This window comes from Physeter macrocephalus, chromosome 17 (assembly GCF_002837175.3).
Source record: "Physeter macrocephalus isolate SW-GA chromosome 17, ASM283717v5, whole genome shotgun sequence".
NCBI lineage: Eukaryota > Metazoa > Chordata > Mammalia > Artiodactyla > Physeteridae > Physeter > Physeter macrocephalus.
The window spans coordinates 29,106,514-29,125,178 of NC_041230.1; the positions used below are offsets into that span (position 1 = coordinate 29,106,514).

Genomic DNA, 18,665 nt, shown 5'->3' on the forward strand with positions numbered 1-18,665 from the left:
CCACCTGGTAGCCTGCCACAGGCATTGGGCAAAGGTTTCAGAGTTGAACAGATCCAAGGTGGACCATTCACTAGCCATGCAGTTTTGAGCAAATTCCCTGTGACGTCTCTGTGCCTCGCTTTCCTCGTCTACAAAGAGGGAATTACAGTAGCTCCTCGATGACAGGGCAGAGCTCCAAGGAGTGGTGCTGGGGGCCATGGGGAAGGACAGGCTCACTTCCGAGGCAGGTCAGGGCTCCCTCCGCTAGGCACCCCCCAGCCCGCCCAGCGGTCACCTTTCAGCCGCACGAGCTCATTGTGGCACTTCTTGCGCAGCTGCAGCTCCCGGCGGTACTTGCGCAGCAGCTCCTGGTTGTTGCTGTTGACCTCCTCGATGGCCTGGCCGATCTAGTGGGGGATGCACAGCACCGCCAGGGGGCCAGCTCCACCGGCCTTGCTTGCCCGGCTGCTCGCCCCCGCCCCCTCCCCCCAGCAGTCTGCTCACTGCCTCCTGCCCTGGACCCAGTACTTGACATGCGCTGTCACACGTCACATCTTCCCAATAACCCCTCTGGGTAGGTACTGCGAACAGGCCCATTTTACAGAGCAAGAAACTGAGCCCTAGAGAGGCTAAGCCAATCTCAAGGTTGCCCTGCAGATGAGTAAAGAGCCGGGACTCAGCCCTCACTCCACGGCACCAGCACTTGACTACATGATTCAGCTGGACCCAAATCCCGGCTCTACCCTGAGGACCTGGGGGACCAGAAGCAACTGGCTCAGTGTATTCAAGCCTCAATTTTCTCATCTGTAAAATGGGGATAACAACATCTAACTCGTGGATTTGTAGGAGCTGGTAGGTAAAGATCTCCAAGTTACATTTCATAAGGAAAAGAAACAAGATGCAAGCCACACATACACCTGCTCCCCTTTATTGGGTGAAAGGGAAGTGCGTGTCCATGTACATAAATGTCAACAGTTTTCATCATACTCAGAACACCCTTCGGGGGAAATGCTGGGAGACAGGCCTCCTTTGGGGAGCAGGCTGAGTGGCAGAGAGAGGCCTTTCCTTTTTATCTGAGTGCCCTTCTGGGAGGTGTGTACTTTCAACATGTCCGTGTTTTATTGACATAATTTTTTAAAGGAGAAGAACTATTTTCGACTCCCAAAATACATGTCTCTCTACCCTGCAGAGCTGTCATACAGATTCAAGGAGCCGACGGCTATAAAAGGCTCAGCACGTAGGAGGCACTTAAGAGACATTGGCTCTTCTCATACTGCACAAGTACAGCTTAAAAAAATTAAATTAAACCTAACAGATCTAAGGATATGTGTAGCATGTTTGAGATCTAAAGATATGCATAGCACATATGAGATATAAAGATATAGGTGACATGTTTGGTTTATACCCAAATACCTGCTCTTGACCAGACTGTTTTTCAAATGGTCTGGGGACAGCAGTGCGTGTGTGGGACAGGAGCTGCCATCTGGGGGCTTTGAGTTTGGGAAGGGCGCGCTAGGTAGCTGCTGCATCTGCCCAGGGGCTCCAAGGCCTCTCCCAGCCCCGCGCCCCCATGGCCTGCACTCACCTCGGCCTTGACGCTCTTGAGGGCCTCCTGCAGCAGCAGCGGGAAGCCACGCACCTGACGCTTGAGCCCATTGTAGTCGTTGGTCAGGGTCCGCAGTGCTGGCTGCAGCGTCAGCAGGTTGGTCCGGACACCTATGGAGACACAAGGGGTGAGAGGCAGACGGGGTGAAGGGCTGTGGCGTGGGGCAGACTAGAGCCCGGCTGGACGGCTCACCTGCCAGGTTCTCGTGCACAGCCTTCATCTCCACCTGGGCTCTGGCGAAGGCCTCCTCGATGGCCCGGTTCTTGTCCTCCTCCAGGGACTGCATCTCCTCCAGCATCTGCCCGTGTGCCCGCTCCAGCTCCGACTCGTACATGGTGATCTGCGGTCAGGGCCAGAAGCTTAGTGCCGTGCGCCACGCAGAGAAAGAAGCCCCACCCCTCACGCCTTGCACACGTGAACACACACACACAGGTGGGGTAGGATGGCCGTCTCTCTCCCTGAAAGGGCTGGGAGCTCCGTGCAGCTACTTCCCGGCATCAGTCCAGCACCAACCTGGGTCCCGGCACATAACACAGGTCACAAGCCACAGGCCCCAGGAGAGCAGGGGAAAGCATTTGTTATGATACTGACTATAGAGTACCCTTCCAAGAGCACGTGTGCCGGGCCCTGAGCGAATCTTGTGATTAGGTCAAGCCCCACTGGGAGGTGCGTTCTGTGATCAGATCATTTTACAGAGGAGGAAACAGAAACCCGCCCTTGGTCACACGGCCAGCGGGGAGAGGAGGGACTGAAACCCAGGTCTGTCGAACCCCAAGCGCTCAGCTGCTGCACCGTGCCAAAGGCCGGTGTCTGGCGTTGGGGCCCGGCGTGCACACGCTGCCCGGATAGACATGCACACCTGTGCCCGGAGCTGCGCGGCCAGCTGATGCGAGCTCTGCAGCTGGTGCTCCATCTCCTTCAGCACCTGCCTCTGCATGGCCACCTGCTCCTGCAGGTGCTGGTTCCGGGCCTGGGACTCACTGAGGGCCTGCTTGGTCTTGGACGACTCCACCTCCACCGTCTTCATGACATACTGTGAGGGGAGGGAGGGGTGGGTGCCTTGACCTTACCCTGGGACCCTGGGGGGACCCTCAGGAACATGCCACCAATGGCCTTCAGAATAAACTAGAGGAGCCCCGAGGTCTGGGCTTTCCAGAAAGCTGCAAGGGCCTCCTGGAATCTTCTCATCTTAATGAGCCCACCGGGAGCCTGGCTGTGGCCCAAGACTGGGCCCAGAACAGACAAGAAGGGCAAAGACGAGGGCAGACTCTAGCGATGCATCACGTCCATGGCTGGCACACAGCGGGCACCTCAAGCATCAGTTGCTGGATGCCTACATGGCCTGGCCCTGGACAGCAAGAAGGGGAAGGGGCCAGCCCGAGAGCAGATCTGGAAGGATTCCTTCAACCCCCCCGCACCTACTTATTCACCAAGACAAGCCCCTCCTACGTCCAGCCCATCCTGGGCTCCAGGGACCAGAGTTGAGGCGTGCTCCGGGTGCGCACAGGGCACCGCAAGCGGTGCGGTGCAGCCACCTGGCCCCAGGCTCACCTTGACGGGCGGCGACTGGGCCCGCAGGCTGGCGATGGTCTCGTGGCTGTCACGCAGGCGCCGGCTGAGCCGCTCCTCCTCCTGCGCCTTCTCGGCCAGGCAGTCCTTGAGCCGCAGCTCCACCTCGGCCAGCCGGTCGGTCTTCTGCTGCACCTCCAGGTTCAGCTCTGACAGCAAGCCTTTGTTCTCCGCCACCTCCAGCTGCAGCTGGGACAGCTTGTCGCGGAGCTGGGCGCTCTCCTGCAGACAGACGGCCGGGGAGGCGCGGGGGCCGGGACAGGTGTGAGACCAGTGGGCAGGAGTCAGCGTGAGGAAGTGGGGTGACCGTTGGGAATCGAGCGCCCCGGGACCACCCCGGCCCTGGGCCCACCTGGCTGTGCTCGCAGCCTGTGCAGGGCGCCACCGGCTTGGCCCGCAGCTCCTGCAGCTCGGCCTCGCAGCGCCGCATCTCCTGCCTCAGTCGCTCATTCTCCACCATCAGCAGGTCCCGGTGCTTCTCCAAGTCGGTGCCTCCCTGCAGAGAGCCAGAGCCCGGGGTCGGGGGGTTGGGGGAGCATGTGGCAAGGGCAGATCAGGGGGAAGGACGGAGCGGGGAGGCAGAGACAGTGCAGGGGAGAGGGGAGAGGTGGGGAGACAGAGAGAAGGAGAAAAGAGAAAGAAAGGCCAGTGATGGATGGAGAGAAGAGAGGAGGGGCTCCAGAGACGATAAAGACAAAAGCAGAGGAGAGGAAGAGATGGAGGAGGGTGGTGAGACAGGAACTGCTCCCGGCTGCACCCCAACCCCTTTCATTCCATTTTCCTGAGTGTGAAAGTTACAAGGAAAGTCATATTTATACACAGAGTTCACACTCCTACTTTACATCAGCAAGTAAGAATTAACCTCCCTCCTGTTACGGGTCACACCACTTCGTGGGCACAGTGAGTGGTGATAAGTACATGGAGAGCTCCCCCCCCAGCCCCGCCCCGTTAGGATGGCGTGGTCGGGCTCACCAGCTCCGATCGAAGGCGGCTCACTTCCTGGGCCTGGCTTATGAGCTTCTGCTTCAGGTGTTCCACCTGCCAGCACAAAGCCGGGGCACGCTGAGCCTGGATTCTCTCCTCCAGCCCACACCCAGGCCTCTCGCCCAAAGCCAGAGCCCCAGTCCTCCCTGTGTTCAAGCATCAGGCCACACCTGGGACTCTAGGTGCTAGGCACCTGGCCTGGTCCTGACAGCTCTCAGCACCCTCTCCCGTCACAGGACCAGCCAGTCTGGGCTTACAGGAGAGTCCGGGGAGCGAGTACAGCCGAGGTGACCCCTGTGCCAGCCTGGGCCCACGCCAGGGGCAGCTCGCCGGGGGACTCAGGAGGCTGACCCTCAGGACGCCTGCCTTTGCACAGGCCCCTACCCAGGCCTGAACCTACTTCTGTATTTGTCATTTAACATTCTTTTTTCCTTAAGGGGCCTCCAAAGTGTATACACTCCAGGCACTACAAAACCTGGATCGGTCCTTGACCGGCCCCTAGAATGTTCTACTTTGAGTGGTTCCTGGTGAGTCTGTCTGTGGAGATGGGCCGACCAGGGCACATCTGGGACCCACCTCCACCCCAGCTCCCAGTCTGCCTTGCCGGAGAGCTATGGCCAGTGGAGGCTGTTGGAAAGAGAAGGGGTGTGCACCCCATCAGGAGGCAAGGGTGACCTGGTTCAACCAGAGCCCAGGGAGGGGAAACCAGCCCCGAGAGAGCAGGATCCCAGGATGGCTGCCTGCCCTCCCCGCAGGCCTAGACCCTGGTTCTACATCAGCCCACCTCCAGGAAACTCTCCCCCCCGGGAAATAACCCAAAATGCAGACAAAGACTTTGGCACCAGTGTTCATCAGAGCCTGTTTGAGCTTTTTCTTGCACAACATTCTGTGTTGATCGCACGGAACCTTGGAAAAGGTAGTGAGTCAGACGCCCTCTCTGGGGGACAAGGAGGTGTGGTTTGCACAAGCATTGGGCTCTTGTTACTAAACATCAGGAGACAAAGCCCACCGCCTACAGGGGCCACCAGCCAGGTAAGGCAGGTGAGGGGCAGTGCAGGACTAGATGCCCAAGATCCACCTGAAGGAGACAGAGGACTGCAACTGGGGGGGTGGGGGGACACAGGCCCAGTGGCATCAAACTTCTGACCTTTCAAGAGAGGCCAGACATTGGGATTTTGGGGGTGTGTGCGTAAAATCTCCCCACTACATATGGCTGAGATGTCCTTAACAGTTTGTGCACAGCACGAGCTCAGAGCCAACCGCCTCCTGGCGCTGGAGAAGGCGGCTGGACCACAAGTCAGCCTCTGCTTTTCTGAGCAAGCTGGGGGAGGAAGCGGGCCATTGGCGTGACCCCACCTCCAAGGAAAAGGCCTGTGACAGCAGCGCTGCTCACTCGTAGTTGGGGAGGCGGATTCCAAGAACACAAGACCCAGAGAGGGGTTGGGAGACCCAACCTGGCTGCCCAAGGCCTCCTGGTGGACAAGCAGGTGACTTAAGGGCTGCACCCACGAAGGTCACCTCTGTCACCTGCTCCACCAGCACATTCCTTCCTAGCAATGTGCTGGGTACGGACCAGGCCAGGCAGCAAAGCCCGTGCCATTTCTCTGCCCACTCCAATACCCCCTTCTGTTAAAAGCCTGGTACACGGAGCCTCAGTTCCTTCGCCCTGGAGGGGAGTGAGGGACAGTTTGAATAGGGCAGCCTTTCATTCCTTAGTCATGGGGAATAACCTGAATGCCACATTAGGGGAACGGTTAGGTGGATTACAGTATGTGCACTCATGGACTACTGGGTAGTCATTACACTCATGTTTATCAGGAGTTTTAAATGATGTGGGGAAAAGCTCCTCAACATATGAAGTCAAAGAAAAATCCAGAAACAAAATCGCATATGCAATACAAAAAAGTAGAGGGCTCTGGGCTATGGAATGATGTCTGACAAATTCTTTTCGATTTGCAGTAATTTTTAAGTCTCAAAGAATATATATTCCTCTTGCACTCCCCTCCACCCTGAAATAGGTGGAGTCTACCTCCTTTTGAAAGGTTGGGGTCCCCCTCCTGCCTCCCCTCCCTCAGAAATCACCCCAGGAAGATCTACTTGCACGGAGCTGGTGCCCCAGACAGGCTGCTTCCTCGGCACCAGGCTGGGTGGGCTCGGACCTTGCTTGTCCAACAAGCAAGTGAGTGCCACTGGCACTCAGACCCGATGCAGTGAAAGCGGGGTTTCCCAGTGTTTACTCGGGAGTCAGGATGCCTGCCTGACACCTGCCTGCAGCCCAATTCCTGTTCCCTTCTTACATCACAATCAGAACACTGGGTGCTCCTGGCCTCTGTCTGGCATCTCTGAGGGGCGCCCCAAAAGGAGGCGGCTGCCCCACGAGGCAGGCTGGGGGCGGGGTGGAGGGATGAGGAAGAGGCTGTAAAAGACCCCTTTTGTCAGAAATGTCAGGCACTCGTCATCTCCTGGCTAGTCTCGGGCGGCGGAGGAGCACGGCCCACTGACACCGCAGGGTGTCCGGTCAGGCACAAACCACCCCGTGGTGCGCGGTGCCTGCGCCCCGGGCCGGCCAGCTCCACTGGGGGCTGACTAGTAACTAAGGAGGCGCACTGCCCGGGAGTGGGACCCTTGCCCTCCAGCCCCGGGGGGGTCGGCTTCGGGAGGGCCTGCAGGGAAGACAACAGACTTCTCCCAGCCTGGGAGGGAGAACAGGCGAGTCTCTCAGGGTCAGGGAAAACAGCGAGCACAGGAGACGGAGACAAAACCAAGTACGGGAGGAGGGCTCGGAGCAGAGACGGGGAGCTGAGGGTGAACCTGACCAGAGAGCGGGGCCTTCTGCGGAGGGGGCCCCTGCAGGCACGCCCTTCACCCACCCAGTACAGCTCTGAGTCAGCGACGGTGCCTGCATCTGTACGCAAGGGGTCGGGGTGCCGGGGGGACCTTCTCCATCAGCTCTTCGGGAGGTGCCCAGCACACCGGAGACACTCAGTGAGCACGGAAGTGACGGCGAGGGGGCAGCGCGCTCGCTCCTGAGTGCAAAGAGCCAGGCCAGAGGGGCACGCGGCCTCCTGACCGGCTGCTGTGATGGCCCCCCGGAGAGCACAAGGTCAACCCCAGGGCTGAGAAGGGACCAGGCTGGGTTTGTGCCACAGCCCTCCCCGGGCTCAGGGTCCTAGTCATCCTGAGAAACTGAGCCACAAGCCTGGTGCGGGGGGGGCCTTGAGGGAGAGGGAGCTGGTGCCTGTCTGCTGACCGGACGCAAACCCACAGTTACATCTCCCAGCAGAAGCGGGCTCAGCGGAGGGTGCGGCTGCCCTGTGCCAGGCTGTGTTTTCCCAGCTGTCTGCTCCTCTTGACACAGACAACCTCCTGATTAGCCCCCAACCTCTCACCAAACCTGGCCCTCCATCATCGGCTGTCTTCTGAGGAACGGAGGGCTCTCCCAGTGGCAAGACCAAGGCATTGCTGAGCTGGGAAGATGAGACGGCCTGGGATCCAGACGGCCCCAAGGAGACGCAGCCCAGAGGCCTGAGGGGCGGCCCCGGGAAGCACCCCATCCTGTCCCCAACACACTCCCCCTCCCGGGAGACCTGACTCCTGGTTACCTACGTACGTGACCACTGACCAGGCCCGACTGGCTACATCCATCCCACCCTGCCTCCACTGCTGAGTTTCCACATTTGAGTCCTCCTGCCACCAAGGGGCTTTGGGAACACGGACTCTCAGGCCAGACTGCTCGGGTTTCGAATACAGACATCACCCTACCTTGCCAGACAAACTTGGACATGTCTCAACTCCACCGTGCCTCTCTCCATTTCCTTAGCAGGAGAATGAGGCTACCTCACTGAGGAGGTCTGGAGGATTAAGTGAGATTACATGAGTAACATATATAAAGTGCTTAGGACAGGGCCCAGCACATAATAAGTCTATTACTAGAATGAAAGTCCGTGAAGACAGGGATATTTGTTGTATCAGTGCTGCACCCCCAGTGCCTAGAACGGTACCTGGCATATAGTAGGCGCTCAGTAAACACATGTAGAAAGAGTGCTGAATGCATGAGGGGCCAGGAGAAGCAGGGTCTGTGAGAGAGCGGTCAGGCAGGGCACGGGGGAGCAGAGGTGGTGGAGGCTGGGGTGTGCTGAAGGATGCTCACTTCTGCCAAAGGCAGGAGCTGCTAATGGGCTCCAGGCAGTGCATGTCATGTGGGAATGTCAGCCCAGAGGTGCCACAACTTCCAGTATTTTATGACAAAAAAAAAGGAAGTTGAGATTTTTATATGAACTTAGCTAAGATTTAAATGGTGGCAACTAATTTGATCATACAATCAGGACAGCTGGAACTAATAAATTCAGCAGAGTTGCGGGATATAACACAGAAAAATCAGTTGCATTTCTATGAACTAACGCTGAACAGTCCGAAAAGGAAATTAAGACAGTAATTCCGTTTAAAATAGCATCAGAAAGAATAAAACGTGTAGGAATAAACTTAACCAAGGAGACAAGAGACTTGTACGCTGAAAACTACAAAATGTTGCTGTAAGAAATTAAAGATGATACCAGTAAATGGAAACACAGCCTGCATTCATAGTCTGGAAACAGTATTGTTAAGATGTCAATACTGCCCAAAGCAATCTACAGATTCAATCCAATCTCTATCTAAATCCCAATGCCATTTTTTGCAGAAATATCAGCATCCATCCTAAAATTCATATGGAATCTCAAAAGCCAAATAGCCAAAACAATCTTGAAAAAGAAGAATAAAGTTGTAGGACTCGCACCTCCTGATATCAAAACTTACTACAAAGCTACAGTAATCAAAACAGTGTGGTACTGGCATAAAGACAGACATATGGAACAATGGAATAGGAGAGAGAGCCCAGTTATAAACCCTCATGTATATGGTCAATTGATTTTTGACAACGGTGCCAAGATTTTCAATGAGGAAAGGACAGTCTTTTCAACAAATGGTGCTGGGAAAATTGGATATCCACACGCAAAAGAATGGATCAAAATGGATCAAAGACTGAAACATATAAGCTAAAACTATAACCCTCTTAGAAGAAAACATAAGGGAAAAGCATCATGACATCAGATCTGGCAATGATTTCTTGATGTCAAAAGTACAGGCAATAAAAGAAAAATAAGGTAAGTTGGACTTCATCAAAAAAATTTTTGTGCATCAAAAGACTGTCAACGGAGTGTAAAGGCAACCCACAGAGTGGGAGAAACTATCTGTAAATCACATATCTGATAAGGGGCTAATATTCAGAATATATAAAGGACTCCTACCACTCAACAACAACAAAAGAACCCAATTCAAAATGCGCAAAGGACTTGAACAGACATTTCTCCAAAGATTATATACACACGGCCAATTAGCACGTGAAAAGATGCACAATATCACTAATCATTAGGGAAATGCTAATCAAAGCCATAATGAGATACCACTCCATACCCATTAGGATGGCTATTATTTAAAAAAAAAAAAAGGCAACTCAGAAAATAGCAAGTATTGGTAAGGATATGGAGAAACTGGAACCTCTGTGCCCTACTGGTGAGACTATAAAATGGTGCACCCAGTGTAGAAAACAATGTGGTAGATTCCTCAAAAGATTTTAAATAGAACTTCCATATGATCCAGGAATTCCACTTCTGGGCATATACCCAAAGTTATTGAAAGCAGGGTCTCAAAGAGATATCTGCACACCCATGTTCATAGCAGTATTATTCATAACAGCTAAAATGTGGGAGCAACCCAAGTGTCCATTTATGGATGAATGGATAAGCTAAATGTGGTCTAGCCATACAATAGAATGTTAGTCTACCTTAAAAAAGGAAATCCTGCCATTTGCAACAAGATGAATGAACTTGGAGAGCACTATGCTAAGTGAAATAAGCCAGACACAGAAAGACAAATACTGTGATTCCACTTACGTGTAATACCTAGAATAGCTAAATTCATAGAGACAGCAGAATGGTGGTTGCTAGCAGCTGGGGTGATGAAGAGTTAGTGTTCAATGGGGACAGAGTTTCAGTTTTGCAGGATGAAAAGAGTTCTGGAGATGGATGGTGGTGACGGTTGTACAATAATGTGATACATTAATACCCTGAACTGTACACTTAAAAATGCTTAAGATGGTAAATTTTATGTTATGTACATTCTACCACAATTTTTAAAGTGGTTAAAAAAAAAAAAAAGAAAAAAGCAGGTCAAACAAACAAGGCGCATTTGAGGGCTAGATCTAGTCTTCCAGCCTGTGGTTTCTGCTCACAATGTAAGGTTCTATCTTGAGGTGTGGGGGCAATAAGAGGAGGGGTGCAGTCTGGGTGTGTGTAACGATGGTAGGAGCCTTGGAAGCGTGCAGGCCACTGCTCGAGCACAGGGACATCCACAGAGGACGGGAGCTCAAGGCCACCAGCACGTGGCCTGGGGCCGCTGGGTGCCCCAGGACTGAGGACCTTTGACCCGAGTGCTCCCCACAAGGCACACAGTGAGCTTCCAGAAAATATAAACATCTCCATCTGACACATCCAAGGGGAGGCCTGAAAAAGACTCCTGAAGCCCTCACAAGTCCGGGTTCCAACAGGGACAATGGCAGCCCCAGTTGCTGAGTCAGCTTTGCCAGTGGGGCAGCGGGGCTTCATAAGATCATCACTTTGAACCCCCCAATCCTGTTAGGTACATACTATTATTATCGCCATTTCACAGGAAGAAAAACTGAGGTTCCAAGAGATTAAGTCATGGTTAGGCAACTTGTTCAAGGTCACCTGACCACTAAGTGGTGACCCTAGGATTGGAACCCCTGCAGAGCAACGTATAGAAGACCAGAAAGGTCAATCTGTGTCAAACCACAGTGAGGCTGACAGGAGACCAGAGCACACAGAAGTGACACCTCATTAGCACTTTACAGTTTGCCATCCGTGTTCCTGTCCAGTCCCATAATTGAGCTGCCCAATAACGACGAAGCAACATCTATCTGACCCAGTGTCGAGACTGGTAAATGAAGGCTCAGAGAGGAAGTGACTTGCTACAGCTGCACAGCCAGGACTAGAACCCTACTCACGTGATTCCAAATCTAACACCATTCCTGGTAACGATGATTGACGGTGGTGGCAGTGGCGACACCAATAATACTGGGTCATCTCACCAGGTACTGTTATTATGTCCATTTCACAGATGAGGAAACTGAGCTGCAGAGCAGTAATTAATTAGCCCAAGGTCACACAGCTAATGAGTAGTGCCAAAGTCAGGATTTGAACCCAGCTCTAGGCCCAAGTGGTTGGCCACAGCTCTACAGAGTCAGACTCTCCAAAGAGTGGCTCAGAGACCTGGAGCTTCAGGTGCATCTCCTGAGATATTTTTCAGAAAAGACCTGGCAGTCAGAAAGTTCAGGAATAAAATATGAGCAAAGACCAGGAACCATTCTGAATTCTCCAAATCATCCAGAGGCGTGGAGGTTGGGGGGAGGGGAGGGGTCAGGCATATCTGGAGAGCTGGCACTTAAGGACACCAAAAAGGCTGAGATGCTTGACCCGCAACTTCCCCTCTAAAAAGTAAGTCAATTTTGCTAATTAAAGGAAAAACTGTTTCTTAAAAATTTGTTTAAAGTCACAAAAGACCATATATTGTTATTTAATTTATATGCAACATTCAGAAAAGGTAAATCCATACAAACGAACCAAAAAAAAAGCAGAGCAGTGGTTGCCAAGGGTTGGGGGGGAGGGGCATATGGGGAGTGACAATAGGTCTTTGTAGGGTGATAAAAATGTTCTAAAATTAGATAGTGGTGATAGCTGCATCACCAATATACTTAAGACCGTACGCTGTACACTTTAAAGGGGTGAGTTTTATGGTATGTGAATTATATCTCAGTCAAGTTCTTTAAAAAACAAAACTTGTTTCAAAAGTGAAGTGCCCGGACAAACTAAACCGGAAGAGCTCTTGCCACAGGTCAGACATGCGTCCTGCAGGGAGGGCCCTAGACCAGCCCCACAGCCCCATGGGGCAGCACCTCGTGCCACGTTGCGGCTACACAAGCCTTGGTTCGCCCTGATATTCATTCTGCTCCCCCTGCCACGGTCCCTTTGCACTGACTGTTCCCTCAGCTCAGAATGAATGCACTTCCTCTGCCCTGTGCCAGACCTCAGCTCCAGAGCCGCTCTCTCAGGGAGGCCGGCCCCGACCTCCCCTACAGTTCCTGATCTCCCCGACGAAGGCACGTGGTAGAAACCCTCATTCCCTGTGTGTGTACCCGCCTGCAGAGCCCTTGTTACTCTTCCAACTTTTCATAAGTGCATGTAACAAACGTCTGTCCTCCCCCAGACCGCAGCCTCCGCAGGCCAGGGCGTGCCTGTCCACCTGGACACCCCCGCTGCTCAGCTGGGTGCCCATACATACCAGGCACCCAGCAGACATCTGAGGCAGAAAGACAGGAGGGCACCGCAGGAGGCAACAGTGATACAAAGCTGGTGTGTCACACCTGCCACGAGGAGCTCCCATTAGTGGGGCAGACAGGCCCAGAGGCAGCAAACAATGGGGTCGCTGTACAAGAGGGAGACACAGGGCACTAGGGATGCCCCAAAGAGGCCCACCCAACTCAGCCAAGGACAGGTGGTCAGGACAGAGTTCTTGAGGACGCACTTGTAAGCTGGAAAAATGCTGCATTTTAAAAGTGCATGAAAATAATCTGCTGCCCCTGGAACTGAGAACAAGGCACGGTATTCAGTGACGTTCCCTCGAGTAGAAGGTCCACATGCTGGGAAATCACAGAGAAAGAAGTTGACCCAACCGAAGGCAGGGCTTTCCAGAGAGAGCTCAGGCCCAGGACCTCAGGCATGGGCTCCAACACGGGGATGGTTTGGAGACGGGGCTGGGAGCCTTGGGGAAGTGGGGAGGGTCAGACACAGGCACAAGAGACAGACACGGACAATTAAGAGTGGGGAGCTGAGCCCCAGGAAAGGGGCCTCGGGGTCTAGGTGGTGATGGGAAGGGGGGTGAATTAGTCAGGCACGCGGAGGAGGGCTAGGGGTCAGCCCACAGGGACTGTGGAGTCCCCACCGTCCTCCTGGCCAGCCAACAAAGGAGAAGCCCTAGAACCTTCACTTTCTAGGGCTTCCAGAGATTTGAGAGCTCCCTTCTCTCACTCGCACACACGCCAGCCTCTCATTTCCTGCCACTTTTCCGTGGGGTGACCTCTGCAATGAGTTTGGTCCACCTGGGCTGCCCAAGCCAGGGCACCTCGGAAGATGGAGTGGACTCAGCACTGGCCTCGGGACGGGAACACCCCTGCGCTTTCCTGCTCCGCTCACGCCTACACATGCTGCCTGTCGCTTCTGGAGAGGTAGGTCCTGGCCCCTGGTAACCCCAGGAATGGGGCACACGGATGGCCAGGATGGGAGGCCCAGGCCTCTGATTCTCGCCACCTCGCCCTCTTGTGCACTCCCAAGCCAGGGGAGGAGACCCCATCTGTCCATTATGCTGGTGGGCTGGTGGGTTCCGGGTACCCTGGACGATGTCCTCCGACCTGCTCCACGGTGGGCAGTGGCCTCAGCCCGTCCCATCCTCCCCAGGTACCTGATTCTGCAGCTGGGTGGATGTGGCTTGCTGATCACTGTCGCAGACAGCCAGCCTCTCCCGTAGGGCCACCAGCTCCTCCTGTAGCTGGGCTTTCTCCTCCTGCAGCTGGGACATGGCCTCCACCATCCTACGTACCACGGGGGCCGCACCTGGCGGCCCCGACAGGCTCGAGCACCTCCCGCTGCCAAAGAGCCGCCCACCTATGAGCAAAGTAGCCGCCGATCAGCAGGGCAGCAGAGGCCCCAGCCTGGCCGAGGAGAGGGGGCCCGTCATGGCAGGGGAGGGGATGCAAGCAGAGGGGACGAGGGAGCCGGGCAAGGGCTGGGGGCAGCAGCAGCATGGGTTAGCCGGGTGCCTCCGGGGCCTGCCTCGGAGGAAGCCGCTTCAGCAGGCAGCTTCTGGGGGATGGAACCGCCTAGACCAGGACTTAGGAAAGCAGCTTCCGCTGATTATTCCCCCAAAGCCTGTGTTCTAGGTCTGATGCGTAATACCCTCTCCATGGCCAGCCTGCATGGACTTGCAGCTGAGAAAGACATAGCTCTAGCAACAGCTGTTCTCTCCCCAGAAAACACTATCCTTGGTGGAGCCTGACTTCTTTAAAGCCCAAACCCCCCCTCTCCAGAGTACAGAAGAGAGGCGGGGCTCCCCAGGCTGCCCCCTGCCTTCCACTGGGAGTGGTTACCCGCGCACGGAGAGGGAGCAAGTGGAGGTGTGCGCGTGCAAGGGACAGACAGACCAGGACATGGGGATAGACACAGCACGTGGGCAGGAACACAGCCAGCGCGCTCCCAGGCGGACCCCTGCGGGATGGAGCACAGAGACCTCGCAGGCACGAGGAAGGGATACACACAGGGGTGGGTGGCGCCCCAGCCTTCCACCGTCCTGTCACCGAGAGCAGGAGAGACACAGACGGACAGAGGGAAGGACAGAGACACACAATCAAGGCCTGTGACCTGCCAATGGGGCCTGGCATGCTTGTCACAGCTTGCTTTGATGGCCCCAAGAATGGCCACAGTCTCTGCAGGTGGGGAACTGGCAAGGAGGCGGGGCAGTGGGGCAGAGGAGAGGCTGGAAGGGGAGGATCTTCCGGCAGCCCAATCCGAGTCCTGGCCAAGGCCTGAGAGGCAGGGCCAAGTGTCCAAGAGTGAAGCATGAAGAGTGGCGTCTGCGGGCCACGAGCCTCCACCCTACCTCAGAGCACCAGGGTGTCGGCTCCGCCACACTGTGTGGGCAGGACTCGGTGGCGGGGGGATCCCAGACTCTGGAAACAAAGCCACCTGCACCTGAAGTCACACATCCCAGCTTCAACCCACAGGGAGGTGGCAAGTGTGCTCACTGAGACAGCACAGAAGCCAAAACAGCAGCTTGGCTTTTGGACTGGGCTGGAGCGGGGAGCCCAGATGGAGCTGATTCCAGGCTGGGCAGGACATCTCAGCACTGGGCCCAGGAGAGGTAGACAGTGAGAAGCCACTCTCCCTCTAAAGGGAGCAGGCCACGCACACACAGACTGCCTTTTCGCTTCCTTCCAACCCTGAGGGACGGCTCCGACTCAAGGCCCTCTGGAAAGCTGGAACAGGGGCCATCACTGGCTGGCTAGGAGCCCTGGCCGCGCGGCCTGCATGTGACACAGCATGCATGTCACACACAGTTGGCCAAGCTTCTGCTATCTGTTCTAGAGAGAGCGAGCTCAGACGGATGCTTCCAGGCCTGCACGCGGGGCTGCCGTGGGCAGCATGTGACCAGCACAGCCCTCTGCCCTCTGCAGACTGCCGCGGTGTGGCAGGAAATGCTCTTGACTCCAGGTCCAAGAGCTGGTTCTGCCACTTCAGAGACGTGTGGGAGGGCCCCTCAGGGGCTTCCTTTGTAAAATGGGGACAATGGTCCTTATCCAGAGGCAACCTTGGGCAAGAGCCTGGAACCCACGAGAGACGCGCAGGTGTGAGTGAGTGTCACCCAGCAGGACGTGGAATAGCCCTTCTTGCCCGGGACACTGCTCATCTCACCCTCAGAGCCCACAGCCAGGGGAGGTCACCCTGACCTGGGCACAGCGCCCGTGTGTCAGGGGAGCCAAGAGGGGCCCGGAGAGCGCTTGCTGGGCAAGAAAAGACCTAGAGGAAGCTAAGGGACAACAGCAGAAGAAGAAGAGATGAGATCAAAGGGGCACTTAAGGGCGGGGACTGAGGGACCTTTGCACCCTCCTGGTAGGTCAGCTGTCAGTCCGAGTTTTCAGAAGACAGTTTTTTTCTCAGAGACCCTGCCTGGACACGGCCCCTCAAGGATGCTCAGGCTCGGGGGTCCCAGCCCCGGACCCACTGACAAGAGTCAGTCCTCCGGATTGGCTGGACGACGCCCCCCCTTCCACACCCCGGCCAGACCCCGACAGCAGCCCCCGAATCAGTGCCAGGCCCACGGGTGAAGGCGGCTCTGGATCAACCTCAGAGAAGGGAGTGGTTCCTTCCACCTCGCAAGTTCAGACACACAAATCAAGCTCTGACAGGAGGAGGCAAACGAGAGAAAGGCCAGCTCCTTTTCCCCCCTCGCTCTTGGCCTTCCCCTCGGGCTCCTTGAGGATGCACTTTCCCAGTAACTGCTGGGCTCTGGGTTCTTGCTGGGGAACCCCACAAAGGGGGCACACAGCCTCTTCCAGAACCTGTCAGCCTTGCCGGAGAAGAGTGGAGCCACCAGCTCCTCTTTCCCAGCCCTGACGCAGCAGAGCGAAGCCCTGTCCTAGGGCCTCTGGGTCCCTGACGGACCCACGGAGACAAAAGGAGGGGGTCAGGCCTCTCTCTGCAGGAGGTGGCGTCTTTGAGGCTGCCACCTTCACCCTGCTTTTGACAGGCGCTGCGGAAAAGACAAAAAGCGGGGAAATTCAACCCCAGCCCATGGCGGCCAAAGCTGCTTATCACCGGTGGCCCGGCAGCGGCACTGGGAGGAGGGTGTCCCTGGAGTGGGGACGGGCAGGCTGTAGTCTCTGAGTTCCACGTCCAGGGGGCCACCTCCAGGGGACGGTGTCTGGGACAAGAGCCTCCCCTCCGACACCGGCTTTAGCCTGGGCTGTGCCGGGTCAGCGGGCAGACTTCCTTTACCTGTTTTCTCTACATTCATGGTGCCACCAGCTTCTTGGGCCTCCCGGCCCCGCCTGGGGGCCGGCGCCTGCCTCTTCAGGAGTTTCTCTTCTTTCGCCCCCTGACTCTTGCTCTCGCACCCCTTGTCCCGCAGGGCCTGCTGCCAAGACACAACCAGAATCCTCAGGTGAAGGGGGGGGACTGCGGCGGGGAGGGGACCCCCCTTGAGCCTGAGGACGGTGCGCTCCTGGAGCTGGTGAGGACCTCAGACCCGGCCAGCCCATCCCTCACGGTGTGGGTGGGGGCGAGGCCCCGGAGTCCGGAAGCAAACACGCCCAGATCTCACAGCGAGAGGGGGGCAGTGCGTTCTCCTGGCCCCCATCAGCAGCCAGCCCTCTGTACCAGCAAACAAGGCTCCTGGGCACTTAGAGACCCTCAGGTGAAGCTCGCTCGGCTGAGCTGTGAGCCCCGAGTCACCACCGCAGTGGTCTGATCGCTTCAGGTGCACCGTCCCAACATTCACAGGCTTGTCCAGCCCCACCAGGCACGCAGCAGTCTCAGGGCAATGCCCGCCGCCCCCCACCATGTCGTCAGCTGCCCTCACCTTCAGACGGCACCAGCCTGGGACTGCCAAGGAGGGGGCTCACGGGTCCCTATGAGCAGGGAAAGGCCGTGGCCCACCCGCCGGCATGGCTATCCGGGACCGCTGGACCCTGTCTCTAGGTCAAGGAGGAACCAAGGCAAAGAAGGCTGAGGTAGAACAGACCAGTGAACTGGTGGGGAGATGGAGGAGACAGGCAGAAAGAGGCTTTCACGCAGAGAAAACCACCTGCAACTCACACAGAAAGACGTCCAAGGCAAGCAGCAGAACCGCACATAAAGTGCGATTCCATTTAAGGATAATGGAAATAAAAGAGGCCTCCAAAAAAAAAAAATCTGGGGAAATATACACTGGTTTTCTCTGAGAGGTCAGATGATGGTGCAGGGGCTAAGAGGAGAAATATGCATCGCTTAAACTTTGGGGGAAATCAAAAGAAACTTAACCGAGAGAGAGTGGGAAGAAAGGAAAGCCTTTACATTTCATTCTGAATCTTTTTGGCATTTGCGTTTTTAACCTTGTAAGCATCTATGGTGTTCTGCTTTGTTATCTTTGATAACAGAAGTTATCTGGCAAGGCAGATTACAGACGCTTTTGTGTGTGTCTTTGTGCCCACCTTATTCAAAACAAAAAGACAAATGCTAGAGCCTGGGATGGGAAAGGCCCTGGGTGTGAAGCCTGGCTCAGGTGAGCTGTGTGACTGTGGGCAAGTTACTTACCTTCCCTGGAGTTTCATTTCCTCATTCTTAAAACAGCAACTCCACTTTCTACTTGAGAAGGGAGGATGGTGAGCAGTCTCTCGTATTTAGGAAAATTCCCGGGACTTAATTTTGTCCCCACCCTGTGACCAACTGCCACACCAGCACGAGCAGCCTTGTCATTGGTGGTCGCAATGGAGGCAGATGGAAGTTTCCATTTGCCGCCCAGAGCAAAGGTTACACTATTTCTGGCCTGTTGGCCAAGCCACAGGATGGGCAGACAGGCCCCCGGGCGGGGTTTGGGAAGTTCTGCAGCCTCCGAAGGGAGCGACTCAGGTTGTAACTGCTTGAGAAGCTGGCAGGGGACCCACTGGGTCCCCTCACTGTGTCTGGGTCCCTACTTGGGCCCCATATCTGCCGCCCACCTTGCAGCCCCTATAAAGAGAATGAAGCTTCAACGGCCCAGGACACAACTGTGGAAACTGGTTGCTGGTTCTTAGATCCTCAGCAGACCTGCTGACCCCAGGACTCAGCGGCAACCACAACCCAACACCCCATAATCAAAATTCAAGAACAGAGCCTCCGCCCAACTC

At 55.6% G+C, this 18,665-nt stretch overlaps 1 protein-coding gene across 13 annotated transcripts in view; it reads right to left on the bottom strand.

The window, feature by feature from the left end:
- The window catches only part of KIFC3 (kinesin family member C3), a 36,353-nt gene that overhangs the window by 8,831 nt on the left and 8,857 nt on the right, over positions 1-18,665 (bottom strand). For 5 of the 13 annotated variants that reach the window (XM_028477488.2, XM_024124967.3, XM_055078820.1 and 2 more), the window contains 9 exons: positions 16,798-16,936; positions 13,709-13,911; positions 4,127-4,192; positions 3,507-3,650; positions 3,137-3,376; positions 2,445-2,618; positions 1,778-1,925; positions 1,565-1,695; positions 275-386 (listed from right to left, as the gene is read on the bottom strand). In XM_028477488.2, the coding sequence (XP_028333289.1) occupies positions 275-386; positions 1,565-1,695; positions 1,778-1,925; positions 2,445-2,618; positions 3,137-3,376; positions 3,507-3,650; positions 4,127-4,192; positions 13,709-13,911; positions 16,798-16,936 (1,357 nt within the window). Of the gene's footprint in view, positions 1-274; positions 387-1,564; positions 1,696-1,777; positions 1,926-2,444; positions 2,619-3,136; positions 3,377-3,506; positions 3,651-4,126; positions 4,193-13,708; positions 13,912-16,797; positions 16,937-18,665 lie in introns of those variants that run through there. The other 8 variants (XM_055078818.1, XM_028477491.2, XM_028477490.2 and 5 more) reach the window with 6 other exon arrangements.